This window comes from Ictidomys tridecemlineatus, chromosome 1, assembly GCF_052094955.1.
Source record: "Ictidomys tridecemlineatus isolate mIctTri1 chromosome 1, mIctTri1.hap1, whole genome shotgun sequence".
In the NCBI taxonomy this organism is placed as follows: Eukaryota; Metazoa; Chordata; class Mammalia; order Rodentia; family Sciuridae; genus Ictidomys; species Ictidomys tridecemlineatus.
The window spans coordinates 36,574,294-36,588,924 of NC_135477.1; the positions used below are offsets into that span (position 1 = coordinate 36,574,294).

The following is a 14,631-nucleotide window of genomic DNA, read 5'->3' on the forward strand; positions in this document are numbered from 1 at the left end:
TACCACATTTTCAGAGACCTCCAGCCAGAAGGTATGTGCCCCAAGTAGGGTGAAAAGCTGAAGATGAAGAATCTTATTCAGAAGTGCCTTTGAATAAATAGGTTTTAAATAAATGGAATGTGGACTGTGATCAGAACCAAGCTGGTAGGGGAAGAGCTGGGCTCCCTAGGGCCGTGGCACACCATGCAACACCATCAGTACACATGTGGATCGCTCACTCAGAGCCAGGTGTTGTACATAGGTTATCCCACTTAAAATCCTCACAAGCCTATGAAGAAGGCACTATTATCATCCCAGTTTTACAGCTGAGGAAGTTTAGGGACTCCAAAACTTGCCCCAAAACTCATGGCTATCAGTGTGGATCCAGGGCTCAAACTCCAGCTTTAGACCACAAAGCTATGGTGGCCTGCTCCAAGTCTAAAATGTTAGGATCTTCATGGACAAGGCCCTTTCAAACCCTGTCAAATAATAATCTAGTATATCCAGGGTTCAGAGACCTAAACCAGCTGACACAGAGGTGACATCACAGTGGAAGAGGACCATATCCCTTGCCCCTCAGCCAGCAGAAGCCTGCATCCCAACAGGAACAGATCCTCCCCTATTGGAGCGGTTCCTTAGAAGGACAATTACAGCCTGAGGTCAGAGGGGAGATGCATCTCTGTGTCCTGGCAGACCCAGAGTTGAGAAGCCCAAGGAGGCCAGGCTTCCGTGTCAGAGGCCCAGGCTGCCATAGAAGGAAAGCCAGTGGAAAGAAGGAAGAAGTCCCTGGAGAAGACAAAAGGTAGATTCCTGCCAGGGCAGGGAGCTTTAGAACTCTGGGGTTTGCTTCAAAGGACCAAGTACAACCAGTCAATACCAATTCCCCTATCCCGCCAGGCCTGGCAAACCTCTCTTCTTCCAACTTGTATTTATTTTGAATTTAAAACAAAACAAACACATGGACAATGAAATCCAGCACTTCCCAGAGCCAGACCTGAAAGGGAACTAGAAACCGGGAAGTGGAGATCTGTAAATGAAATCAGTGGTCAAGCTCTGTAGCTCTGAACCACTATAGGCATAAGGCCTGGCCAGGAGGAGGCTAATCTAAGGGCCAGGATAGGTCTCTGGGCCCAGTTCATAAATTAATTAAGTTCAGAAATTGCTCCACCTAATGGCAAAGCTCAGCTGGTGAGACCAAGGATGTGGTTTAACTAGAAGAGTGTTTTGGGGGCCCTATTCAGGATACAGGTGGGGCTAGATTCCAGCACCACCCTGCAAACCTTTATCTCAGTCTCAGTGAGGTAAGTGGGTGCTTTATCTGGCCTGTCCCATGCAGGGCCCAGCCTGGCCTGCCATCTTGTAGTGCGGAGGTGCTTGCTGTAAATTGGCACACCTCTGCTTACTGGTGAATTCATGTAATTTGCATACGATGAAGTGAAGGTCTCTTCATGAAGCGGGTTTCACTGCTCTCAGCAAAACTCTGTAGTGTGGGGCCCTTCCCCTGCCCCTCCTGAGTCTGTCTTTGTCCAAGGGAGCAGCCTCACCCTTCTCTTTCCCAATCTGGAAGAACCTCAGCCTTCCAGAACTCCTCCTCCTCCTCCCCAGATCAACTGCACACATGTGTGAATAGTCCCCACCTACCCATTCCTCCCCCTTAACAGGCCCCTCCTAAGTGTCCCCACTCTCTGGGATCCTATGTTCTGCCACTCAGATGCCAAATCTCTCCTCTACAGGTAGCCAAAGGGATATTTCTAAATTGGAATCTGGTCTCCCCACCCACCCCTTTCACTCATTGCTTAAGCCAAAGGAATGAGATGATAATGGTACAATTTCAGGCACTGCAACATATTAGGGGACAGGTAGCCCCACCTATTCTCTATTGCCCTAAAGTCCCTTTCCTCAGTCATACCAAGAACTTCAAAATGAGGACGCCCTAGCCAGCCTCCTAACCCAATGAACACCCCAATTGAGCCTCTATAATTCATGCACCATGGACATGCAGGGCAGTTACCTCCAAGCCTCTTGCTGCCCCAACTCCACTCACCTTCCCAGCCCTTTTGTGTCAAGACCATGCTCAACTGTGGCCCTGTACTGCTCCCTCATATCCCTACAACCATTTCCCCCTCCCCTGGGCAGGGGGTACTGGAACCCCTGTGCAGGACCAGAAACAAAGGAGGCATGGTACCCCTATGCCACACTCCAGAACATGAGTTACCTGAAAAGGTACATGCTTACATGGAAAGGCACATTTCAAGTTATGAATGCCACTTCATAAGGCTTCAGAAGGCATTCTGACCTAAAGCACGCCTTCCTCGCCTGTTTCTTTGGCCTGTTGGAATGCCAACCCTGTTTAAAAACCTGAGCCATCATTGCAGGAGTTTTTCTCACTTCAGTGAGTATTGGGTCCTAAGAGAAGGGACAGTAAACCAGCTTTTGAGTCCTATGTTCCTAAATATATAAGAAGCCCAGGAACAGGGCCAGGTCAGTGACCCTGACACCACCCTAACCCTTTGGCTCCCACATAGGGTGGCCTGAGGGTTCTATTTTAGGAGCTTAGGATCTTCAACACCAAGTACCAGGATAGACACAATCCATTCCATCCTCCACAAGCCTCAAGAAGTCCTTAGGTTGATGAAGACAGCTGTGAAAGGCCCTAGTGTTCCCTCCCCAGACCCAATTCCCCTGGCCCAAGTCAGGTCACATGGGCAAGACTAGACAAACAGGCTCAAAAGGTGTCCCCAGCCCCACCACCTCCAGCATTTTCTTACCAGGTGGGAGGCCCCAGCACAGGGCCCACAGCCAGTCTCCCTCCCTGCCCCTATCTATTCCTGCCCTCCCTCCTTGAAGAACTGCACCAGCTGGGAATAAATCTAAGACAAAGGAACAAGATGATAATAGAACAATTTCAGGCTCTACAACATATTTAAGGGCATGTGGTCACCTCTTCTCCATATCATAGGGTCAATCCCTGACATGATGACCTGCAAGGGGGCTGTCTTGAAAGCCTCATCAACCCTTCTGTAATGTTCAGAGCCCCCACATACCATGGCAGGGGAGTCCTATCATTCCTCACACAAATCCACAGAACTTGACCCAGAATGTGGGTTCAATAAATCCTTCCTGTATCCAATTGCACTGAACTGGACCAGGCTATAGTGAAACACCCAGGCTCAGCCAGTCCTCGCTTTGAATCCTAGCCCACCACTCCCAGCTGTCCAACTTGGGGCACATCAACTAGAGCCTTGCCAAACATCTTGTTGTTTCCCCTGTAGAATGGTATAAAGACATGAAGGCTCAACAAGGTAAGATGCCAAGCACAGTAAATGGCACACAGGAGGCCTTTGCTTCCCCTCCCTAAAGTTCCCTTCTCTAAAGACCCAGGAAGTCCCTGTCACTTGGGACAACCCCTGTGCCCACCAATTAATGTAAGAATTCAATATTTCTCAGCAATGCTTTAAAGTAAAGCAACAGACCTAAGAGAAACATGACAAAGTTTTCAAGGGCAGACTGAAGGTTGAATATTTTTACAGAAAAATTAGGAGCTAGTTTTTACACAGTGCAGAAACCCCGGCCCAAAGTTCAGAGCCTGGAATGTGCAGACATGTGGCTCTTGGAGATCAAGCCCTTAAAAAAGAGCCCAGCTTCATGAAGCCAGAAGCCCCGGCTGCATTCTGTGATCTGTAGGTAGTCAATATTTATCAGATGAAAGATGTGCCCACCTGCAGTGGGTTCAGGGGGCACAGGGCCCACACTGTCCCTGGCCCTGGCATAGGGCTGAGTCCATGAGCCAGGCTAGCCCGAGAGATGCAGTTCCTCACTCAGGGGCTGCACCAGAGCAGCCACAGCAGCTGGGGCGCCGTAGGGACTGCATGACGGCCCTCAGCGGGCCCCTCCGGCCCTCAATGGACAAGCTGTCCTCACTGGCTGGCACTGGGTGCAACTGTTCAAACTGCATCTCCAGGTGCTTCTGGATGGCCACACCAAGCACTTCAGGGTCTACTGATGCTCCGTATACCTCCCATGTCATGCCTTCAGCATCCCACCGCACATCCCGCACAGGGGACGATGTCTCTTCCAGGTTGGGCCCCAGAGTTACCTCTGGGAACATGTGCAGAGCCACAGGGGCTTCCAGGGATGGGCTGGTAGCCACAGCCTTGCATGCTGCCGCTGGAGCTGCCTGCACACCAGCATCCTGGGCTGATACCAACATGGGGCCCAAGTCACTAGCTGAAGTCATGGTACATACATCTTTGGTCCTAGAGCCAGGCTCTGTGGGTAACCCTGTGGGACCCCAAAGGTGGGCACAACAGTGGGAGTGCCTATGAATCCCCCCAGGCAACTTACAGTGGAACTTCATCCCGTGCTGAGCCTGCAGCCCAGACTCGCTCACTGATGCCACCAGTTTGGGAAAAGCCAAGATCCCTGTGGCAGGCAGGGCATGGCAGCAGCCACTGGCCACTGCCTCCCTCATGCTGCAGATTAGAGCTGCTGGGGGCAGAGCATGGCAGGAGGCGGTAGCTGGCTGCCCTGTGGCTTTGGGCCCAGCCTGGGGACCACTGCTGTGGGTAGCTGTGTCCCCCAGGGCTGGTGGTGGTACCCACACCTGACTCTCCTCCAGCATCCAGGCTGAGTTAGAAGTTCCATCTGCTGGAGCCAGTTCTCTTTCCAGGCCTGTAGGTGGCTGGCCAACCTGGTCAGAAATACTGCCAGGCTGCAGCTGAGCCCTGCGGACAGGTGAGCCACCGAGGGCTGAGCAGCTGAGGCTAGCCTTCCGAGCACTGCTGTGACCCCGGGTCTGGGTGCTACGGACCAGATCAGAATGGCTCCTCTGCATGGCAGCCACACTGGGGGCCCGCAGGCGACACAAGTCACCACTGTCCATTGTAGACACATTTCCCACAGTGCTGCTTCGCCAGTGCCCCACAGCACCAGACCGTAGATGGGGGCTTGAGGTCTGTGCCTGCTCTGTGCTCTCAGTCTGGCACCTCTCTTCCACCAAGGCCTGGGGACTAGTGCTTGCCTTGCCAGGTTGGGCCTGCCACACAGTACTGCTAGCACTCTTGCGGAGCTCTGGTCTCTGCCCCCGGCCTTCACAAAGCAGGCTGGAAGAGCTCTGGGACAGTGGCTGTGTGCGGGGACTCCGAAGCGCCTGGGATTCAGGCTCAGGGTGGCTGGAACTCATGGCTGCCTGCAGGAGACAAAAGGGGAAGGAAGGAGTTGAGCTGGGTATCAGCACCTTAGCTGGACTCTGCTCTGAGCTCACACACTGGGGAGACAGCTTTAATCTCAGCCTGATTAAATGGTCAGAATCATAAGCAAGTCAGTGACATCACACCAGACACTTCAAATCAAGTCCATCCCATAGGAATGACACTATAAATATATAATAATCTGTACCTCTGGAGAAGGGCTCAGGAGATCACTCACCTATTTTGCCATCTGGTGACTTTTACTGGATAGATTATGGAGGAAAGGGAAGTGGAAGGAACACGGGGAAGAGGCCAAGTCTGTGGGGACCCTGGTATGGGACAAAGGCATTGGGGGCAGGGAATTTGGGACAATAGCTCTTGGTCAATCAGCACAAAATTATGGCTGAATTTTAGCAGCCAGGAGAGCTGGACTAGAATACTAGTCTGCCTGCTGCTGGAACTGACAGAATCTATCTCACTGTGGTATGGGGCCTCCTTGGTAGAGTGGGGCTCAGAGGAGATTTGTGGGATGAGAGAGTAATGAAGAGAACCCAAACTGGGAATTACCCTGGGTTCTCCTTGCACCCCCCACACCATCCCCATCCTTTCTGGCTTGGCTGAGCCATCATGTCTCTGAGATTCAGTCATGGCAGTAGTAAATGGGATATGATTCCCTGTATCCCCCTCTAGTGCTAGTGGCAAGGAGAAGCTTTGCCTAACAACCCTGTACACATGGGACTCACTTGGTATTTGCTCATTCATTTCAAAGCCATCTCCCAGCTGCATGCTGGGCAGGATCTGAACCAGGGAACACAGGATTCATTTAGTTCTAGCTGTGCCCTGGGGACCTTGGTCTAGCAGTGAGAAAAGCTGTGTATCCAACACCAAAAATAAGACACGTCTTCCATAAAATTTCAACTCCCTCTTTCCCGTGTGCCTCTATCCTCCTTGTACCTCTCCCTTCCTACCACTGCCATCCCTTCCTCCAGCCACACAGAGCCCTCTGGAGCCACTCACTGACCCAGCTGCAGCCTAGAGTCCACTCTAGCCCCCTGCCACCTCACTGTCTCCTTTTCTGAATCTTTCCTGATACTGAGCTGGGCTGCCTCCACTCCTGGATGAGCATCATCAGGTCCGATGGTACAGTCTGGCAGACTGTCAGCCTCCTCAACAACCAGGACTTGGCAGAGCAAGCCTGTAACGTGTTCCTTGCCATCTGACCAGCACCCTGCACTGACCTGACATGTAGTTGGCACTCAGAGGATGTTTGCTGCATGCTTGACTAAGAGATAAGCAAATACAAGGACACGCTGCAGAGAAAAACTCTGAGTGCCCAGACAGGGCCGGAGAGAGGACTAGGCCAAGGCAAGCTGGAGATGATCAGAAAGGGCTTTCTGGAGGACTTATGGAAGCTGGGGCCACAGAGAAAGGGAGAGGTGCCTAGATGGAAGGAACAGCAGAAGGAGAGAGGCTTATATTCTGAGTTTATGAGGAAAGCAGTGGGTTCAGAGTTGGGCAGGGCCCAGAGTGTCAAGGTGCCTGGACCAAGCCAGCCTGGGCCATAGTTATGAATGAGGAAGATCACTCCAAAAACTCCTTACCAGGCAGGATGGGCTGGAGAAACAGGGAGGGTAGAAGGCAATAGCTGCAGTTTGGGCAATCCTGGCCCTACCCTCCCAACCCTGGACTGATAAGGACTACTAGGAAACCAGCCACCCTCACCTCCAGGTGAGCAAGACTACCTGAAAGGGAGTGCAGGAAGGGCTCCAGAACTTAGTTTCTGTGTCATTGCAACCATTCTGCTGAACTATAATCAAGAGACAGCTGGCAGCTATTGAAAGCAACAGCAAGGATGGTTCTGGAGCCATAGTATTTACAGTCCAGTTCTGCACAATTCCATATGCTGTTCAGTAGGGTAGGTGCTAGGCACATGTAGCCCCTAAGCACCTAACAGGCAGTTTCTATGACCAAGTTCTTGTTTGTTTGTTTGTTTGTTTTTGAGAGAGAGGGGGACAGAGAGAGAGTGTGTGTGAGAGAGAGAGAGAGAAAATTTTAATATTTATTTATTTTCTTAGTTCTTGGTGGACACAACATCTTTGTTTGTATGTGGTGCCGAGGATCGAACCCGGGTCGCACGCATGCCAGGCGAGCGCACTACCACTTGAGCCACATCCCCAGCCCAAGTTCTTGTTTTATTGGATCTTAAGTAATTTAAATTTGACTGCCCAGAGGGCTGGGATATAGCTCAGTTGGTAGAGTGCTTGCCTCGAATGCACAAGGCCCTGGGTTCAGCCCCCAGCACCACCAAAATAATAATAATAATAAACTGGCCACATGTGGCTAACTTGCAAACATACTGGATCATGCAGCTCTGAACATAGCCTACCCCGGTGAACCGTGTCTGTCCCAGCCAGACTGGTCCCTGGGAGGGTCCGGAAAAGGATGAATAGTCAAGAGAGAAGTCTGCATCAGATGCTGCTCTCAAGGAGCTCTAAAATTGGACAGGTGCAAGACCAATAAAGCCAACAACAAGTAAATAGTAACAGCTCCCATTACCCAAACACCGTCATATACCAGACATGTGCCACCTCATTTATAAACACTGTCTAATTTATCAAAGCAACCTCAGGAGGTAAGTCATCTTCCTCATTCAACAAAGAAGTTCAGTGATTTGCCCAAGGGCACACTGCTGGAGAGTGGTTGAGCCAGACTTAAGCCCATGAGTGCATGAGGTCCTCTGCCCCTCTGAGCACTGCCCAGACCTCTGTCCTGCCTGTCATCATCTGGAGCCTCAGCACACAGTTTAGCATCCGACACCCACAGTGGTGTTTGTGACATTCCAGTGGGAAATGTTAATGAGTGGGAGAAAAGCCTGACTCCCCACCCACCCCATCACTTCTTAGCATCTTCTTAGGCTGCCCAGAGTGAGGAGGATGGGGGAGGGGGGGTGCATACCTGCTATCTGGTCACCAAAAGCCCTGGCAAAGATAACCACCCAGTAACAGGTTTAAGAACCCCAAGGAGGCCCTATCAGGCCAGCCTTCACAGCCTCAGCTGAGTCCCATTGCTTTGGACTTTCCTAGGGAATAGGTCCAGAATGAGCCAGAGCCCCTAAAATGGGTGGGACAAGACTGGAGACACCCTTAGGCTCCAAGACCAAGTGAAAAGTCATCAGGAATAAGAATCTTACTGTACCTGCCTTACCAGACAGCTGTCCAGTGCTCAGGCTAGTCATCTCACAGAGAGGTCAGTGACTACAGAGACCCCAGTATATGTGTGTGCGGGGGGATATATACATCTATTGGTACCCTTCCCTATCCCACCACCCTACAAGTAGCAGGTAACAAAATTGAGCCGTAGAACAGTTAAAAAATGTCAAATAATCTACAAATGAAAATGGCAAATTCAGAATGCCAAGGCATATCCTTCTACAACCTGGCCTTTTCAGCCTTGGGGGAGGGAAGGCTCCAAGGAAGTTATTTCAGGTTGCCCTCAAGGAGAGGAGGGTTCCCAAGCTCTCTGATGCTGGCACTTTGGGCTGGACCAATGGACCAGGGAGCCAAGGGTGGAAAAGGTGCAAGATTCTGTTTCCACACACTTTCCTCTCCTGCATGTGTGCCCTCAGGTGGATACTTAACCTTGAGCCTCAGTTTCTCAAATCTGCAAAATGGAAGTAAACTCCTATTCTGTGTGATTGTTGTGAAAAGTAAATATAGTAACATATGGACTATAATAATAATCTTCTTTATTCTCCATCATGAGCAGCTTGAGCTCAAGGTATTGCAGGCACTAGTACTGAGAGGCGGAAAGGAAGCCATCAAGACATCCCAGAGGTCAGCTTTGGCTTGCTTCATCCTTGATACCTTCATTCTGTTCTAGAATCTGGCCATCACCAGTGTCTCCATCACTATACTAAATTTCCCAAGGTTGTTTCAAATCTTAATCATAGAGAATACACACACACACACACACACACACACACACACACACACACACACACGTCTGGTATCTGCAAGCCACATGCCCTGAATAGCATGAATACCCTGCCTTTAAAACTATGAAAAAAATTCTAATTTCACCCAAGAGACCACATAGGAAGATGTTTTAACACAAGATAAAGGACAGGCACATAAAGGTATCCAAGAACACTAGTGTTCTTTGAATAATACCTTAATGTTCTTCTTCCTGCTCCATTTGATGCCAAAGTTGTGATAGCTGTTGCCCATATCCTGTGGCCAATGATGGACTTTGCTGCTGCCTCAGGTTCTGCTTGTCAGCAACTAGAGAATCAACCAGTCTCGCATGCAGGCAACAGTCAACATCATTTAGAGTAAATGCCCCCAGTTCTGCAGGAACTTCCAGAGTAGTCCAGCCAAAGAGACTGATGGGTCAACTTGGTCAAAGGTTCCAATTCTCATCCCACAAGAAGAGTTCAAGCCTTTGGGGTTTGCCCAGGAGTACTGCCAAGGCCATACTGTAATATACTTATAAAGTCCCCTCTTGTTAAATAGCAGGCATTTGGGTGATGATTTCTGGGTCCAGCAAGACCACATGGGAAAAACAATCCCACAAGGTCAGAAGAAAAAAACTGGTAACATGTTAAAATACGGAACTTACCCTAAGACACCAGGTAAGGATACACACTCCACAAATCCCTCATTGTTTAGGTGGGGGGGGGGGGGTGGCAACCTCCTCCAAGGAAAAGAGTCTGACAGGAAGGAACACACTGGGCCAAAACTGGGCAAGGCAGCAGTAAGCACTCCAGAAAAGGAGTGTTTGCAGGGAACAAAACCTGCCCATCACAGAGAGGGGGGCCATACTGCTCACCAGAAAGATTCAGGACCCCAGTAGCCCTAGAGCTTCCTCCCCTGTGGAGGATTTGTCCATCCTCGGGGAGGCACTGGGGTCCAGAGGATGAGCCTCATGGACAAGTCACACCAGCCTAGAAACAGCCACATAGCCAGCGTGTTCCTACTTGCACATTCAACTGCACTTGTGACCCAGCATGGGCCCACACCCCACCGTTGACACACCAGAGACTAAGGCACAGGCCCATTTGCAGTGCAAGCCTACAGGAAATAGCATCCATACTGCTGCACTCTGCTCGCCAAGCCCAGCCTACCCTGCTGGAGGCCAAAGGCCTGAACACACCACACACACACACAACCTCACCCAGCAGGGGCTCCCTTTCCCGACCCTCACAAGCAAACCTCTCAGAGGTTCTTAACGAAAAGGACCTCACACAGCCCGAAACTAGACTACAGACCTTCCCAGAACAAAGGCAGAGACTGAAGGGAAATGGGCCCTTGGGCTAACGGGCGGGGATGCAAGGCAGGAGAAGAGAAGGGGCAAGAAAGGAGGGGGAACGGCTGCTAGCAGTGGAAAAGGGCAGGGTGGGGGATGGGGATAGACGAGAAAAGGAATGGATGAGGGAAGAAACGACGGGAGCCAGGTCCTGGTCAGAGTAAGGAAAAATGGAAAGAAGACATCGAAGAAAAGGAAATGGGATGGGCGAGATGCGGGGAGGGTTGCGGCTCTGGGGGACGCTGAGCACTCGGGGGGGACCAGGATGCCGAGGGTCTGAGTGTACGCAGAGGTGAGGAGCGGGTTCTGGGGCGCAGGAAGTGAGAGGCGCCGCCTATCCGCGCCCCCTCCCCAACTAACCCCCATGGGCACGCGATGAACCGGCCTCTCACCCTCTCGCCCGCCCGGGGCCCCGCAGGCCGGCGGAAGCGCTGCTCCTGCGACTGCCACAGGTGCCCGGCGCAGCGGCCCAAGATGGAGCCAGGACCAGACCCAGAATCGGCCCGGGCCCAGACACGGTCCGCCTGGGTCCAGCCGACAGCTGGGCCAGCGCTGGGAAGGGACCCACCCAGGCGACCCCGCACCAGGGACCCCGGAGAGGGCGCAGGGGGCGGAGGCCCGGCTCACCTGGACCCGCCCCCGCGCTCCGCCGCCCGCGTCGGCGTCTCAGCCCCGCCCCCTGCCGCGGCACCGCCCCCACTGCCCCTGGCACCGCCCCCGCGAGCCCGGGTCCTCCCTCCCGACCCCTGTTCCCCACCCGGTTCCCTCTCTGCTGTCTTTTTAGCCCCGCCCCCAAGACGAGCCCCTGCGTTCCAGGCTTGCCCACCCACCTTCCTGACCCGACCCCACCGTCCCCACAATCCTCCAGCCCCTCTCGGCATGCTCCAGTCTGGTTCCCTTCGCGCCTCCGCGGGCACCGAGGTTCACATCCCGGGTGGCGACCCCCTTTCTCTTGGCCCCGCCCCCATATCCTTTGTCATCCCGACCCCACCCCTCACAATTCTCTAGTCCCAACACGCTCTTGAGACCCCCTTCCTCTAGGGTCTGCACTACCCCATACCCGACCCTATCGCCACTAACTCTTGCCCTCCTGGCCCTGCACCCACGGATTGGGGACTCACCAACCCCTAAATACCACGTCCCATCCTCTGATCTTTGCCCTTGTGGACCCCACATCTAACCCTGGTTATTGGAGCTCTGTAATCCCAGCCTACTCCCGAGTCGCCCTGCCCGCCTCCCTCCCCCATCTTCATAGACTCGCCAACTTTATAGACTCCTTCTGAAAGGTTATGTCCTCAGCCACATCCTTGGGGCTAGTAGTCTATCACCCATTCTCATGCCCACATCCCTTTCCCTACCTTTGAAACCAGCCCAACCCAATTTGAGGCCTTCAGTCTCCCAGCCTGCCTCACAGATCCCAACAATGACTGAAAAAAAGATCAGATTCCACCCAATTCCACATTCTTTTCCCACAAACTCTTCGTTGAACTAAACACCCTCCTTTACTCCCTCTCCATCCCACTGATCCAGTCCCTGAGATCTCCTGGTCTCCTTGGTGACCTGGGAGCCTCATGCCTTTCCCTAGATAGTCCCCAGGCAGAGCTATACACCCTAGGCCTGCCTGAGTCCTTCCCATCCTCAAGAAGTTCCAGTGGCCTAAATCCAGAGCCCCAGTTTCAGAGAACTGGGTCCTAGTACCATGTCTTCTTTGTTGACACCAGCCCTTCTTGCTTGCCTAGCCCTTGTCTGAGCGTCTGCACCCCATGAAGTTATGGCAGCCCGTACCATCTCTGCTTTTCTTTCCCCCAGTGAGGGTAAACTCAGTCTATTCAGGCAAACTCAGACTGCACCATTTAGCCCTTTCCAATGGGTCTCAGAGCACTTTCAGATTCTGGAAGAAAGCCACCTTGGGGATTTGAGCATATTGACCAATAGGGTGTCAAAGTGGAAGCCCCAGGCTGTCATGTCCCTATCCCATACAACCTGCCTCGGGGAGCCTATCCAAGGGGCCAATGGGGGATTTGTTTTCAGGATCACTACCTGCTTCTGCTCCTGCCTAGGAATAGGACCCCTTTTTCCATATCTTGGGAAAATTACTTAGGAATGGTTATATTCCCTTTTTCTTTTTTTTTTTTATTGGTTGTTCACAACATTACAAAGCTCTTGACCTATCATATTTCATACATTAGATTGAAGTGGGTTATGAATTCCCAATCTTACCCCAAATGCAGATTGCAGAATCACGTCGGTTACACATCCACAATTTTACATAATGCCCTATTAGTAATTGTTGTATTCTGCTACCGTTCCTATCCCCTACTATCCCCCCTCCCCTTCCCTCACATCTTCTCTCTCTACCCCATCTACTGTAATTCATTTCTCTCCTTGTTTATTTTCCCATTCCCCTCACAACCTCTTATATGTAATTTTGTATAGCAATGAGGGTTTCCCTTCATTTCCATGCAATTTCCCTTTTCTCTCCCTTTCCCTCCCATCTCATGTCTCTGTTTAATGTTAATCTTTTCTTCCTGCTCTTCCTCCCTGCTCTGTTCATAGTAGCTCTCATTCTATCAAAGAAGACATTTGGTATTTGTTTTTTAGGGATTGGCTAGCTTCACTAAGCATAATCTGCTCTAGTGCCATCCATTTCCCTGCAAATTCCATGATTTGTCGTTTTTTAGTGCTGCGTAATATTCTATATTCCCTTTTTGAAGAAGTCCACTGAGCTCCAAGAACAGATAGGATATGTGTAACTACATTGAAAGTTGGTGCCAGACCCATATATCAAACATGGAACTCACAGCTCAGAGCCCTCCAAGAACTTCACTGAATATGCTTCAAGAAGCCTAGTTGGATAATCATAGACATGTTGGGTGAACTGTTCCACTGGGGTCTCCAGGTATTGCCTTGGCCTTGGACCTTGGCCCACTGGTCCCCTTCTTACATTGTGGCTTGGCAAAGAGCTCCCCTGGCTGAAGCAGTAGCCCAGGGAGAGCTCAGGATGGAGACTCAGATGTGAATTTCAATGCTAACTTCTCCATGTATTTACTGGCCTTGCTATCCCACGCCCAAGTATAATTGTTCATCTCTCTGGTCATTGGTTTCTTCATCTATAGTGATTATACCTACCCACCTATCTCACAGGGTGAAAATGGTGGTTGTGAAATGTTCTGTGGAGTGTGCTCACTGCTATCAGACATTTCATCAAATATTTACCAAACCCCTCCTTGTCAGGTTCTAGAGGTACAAGCTAGGATTATGGAATGGGGGTTGAGAGAGACAGGGCTTTGTAGATTGCTTTAGTAGAGAGAGACGGCCCTGGCTTGAGGATCACATGGGCCAAGATCCATTTGCTGACCATGACAGAACAGAAGCAAACATGGGTCGCGCTCAGAACTCAAGAGCTCAGTGGGGGCACACTGGGATGTTGGAGACACCACTTGGAGAAGCAGATTGCAGTCATAGGACCGGAGTTTCCCAGGAGGTCTGAGTATCATGGGCACGTGGGTACCCAGCCCCAAGTGTAAGTGAGATCTTAAGGGGAAGAATAGAGTGAGAGGACGGTTTAAAACTCAGCTGTGAGAAACCAAGTGGCAAGAACTGAAAAAGAGCAGTGAGAAAGGGCAGAAGAAAATGTGATGAGCCAGGCATTGTGGTGACCCAGGACACCTAGAACATGCAGCTTCAGTAAGTTGAAGGAGGCAGAAGCCCCCGGAGTGGGTTGAGGGATGCATTGGAGAAAAGACTCAGAGATGGTGCATGCCTAGACAACTCCTAAGTATGGCCATAAAGGGGAAAAGAAAAAAAAAAGTGTCATTTGGGAAGAGGTCAGGGTCAAGAGAGGTATTTTGTTTTTAGTTGTTTTTGTTGTTGTTGTCTCTTTGTTTGCTTTTTAAGAAGCTGCATATTGCCTTGCTTCCAGCAGCAGAAAATAACTTTGAATAAGTTAAGCAAAAGGTACTGTATTGGAAGACTGCAGAGAACTCAGAATGGAAGCTGATGCTGGAAAGCCAGTCTCAGCTCTGCAAGACAGGAACAAGTGACTCCACAGTCTCATCCCATCACCACCACGGAAGGGAGGATTCCAGTTCTTTGCCCAAATGCCTCTCCAGGAGCACCTACTGACCCACCAAGACCTTACTCAATTGTTCCTCCTTCC

General features: G+C 51.1%; 1 protein-coding gene across 5 annotated transcripts; it reads right to left on the minus strand.

The window, feature by feature from the left end:
* Nucleotides 1–3,487: 3,487 nt before the first annotated feature.
* Gprin2 (G protein regulated inducer of neurite outgrowth 2) lies at nt 3,488–11,146 on the minus strand. Of its 5 annotated transcripts, none has more exons than XM_040272665.2 (2): nt 11,100–11,146; nt 3,488–5,167 (listed from the first exon to the last, which is right to left on the minus strand). In XM_040272665.2, the coding sequence occupies exon 2, from the start codon at nt 5,159–5,161 to the stop codon at nt 3,794–3,796; it is 1,368 nt and encodes a 455-aa protein (XP_040128599.2). In that variant the 5' UTR covers nt 5,162–5,167; nt 11,100–11,146; the 3' UTR covers nt 3,488–3,793. The 5 variants fall into 5 exon arrangements, with proteins under 5 accessions (XP_040128599.2, XP_040128600.2, XP_005333808.3 ...); XM_040272666.2 differs by lacking the exon at nt 11,100–11,146 and adding an exon at nt 10,865–11,093; XM_005333751.4 differs by lacking the exon at nt 11,100–11,146 and adding an exon at nt 9,338–11,001.
* Nucleotides 11,147–14,631: the final 3,485 nt, after the last annotated feature.

Excerpts from the sequence above, each read along its gene's own strand:
- Gprin2 (XM_005333751.4), bottom strand. The coding sequence starts at position 9,394 with ATGGGCAACAGCTATCACAACTTTGGCATCAAATGGAGCAGGAAGAAG. Across the intron at positions 5,168-9,337 it reads GCAGGAAGAAGAACATTAAG|GCAGCCATGAGTTCCAGCCA; the intron begins GTATTATTCAAA and ends TGTCTCCTGCAG.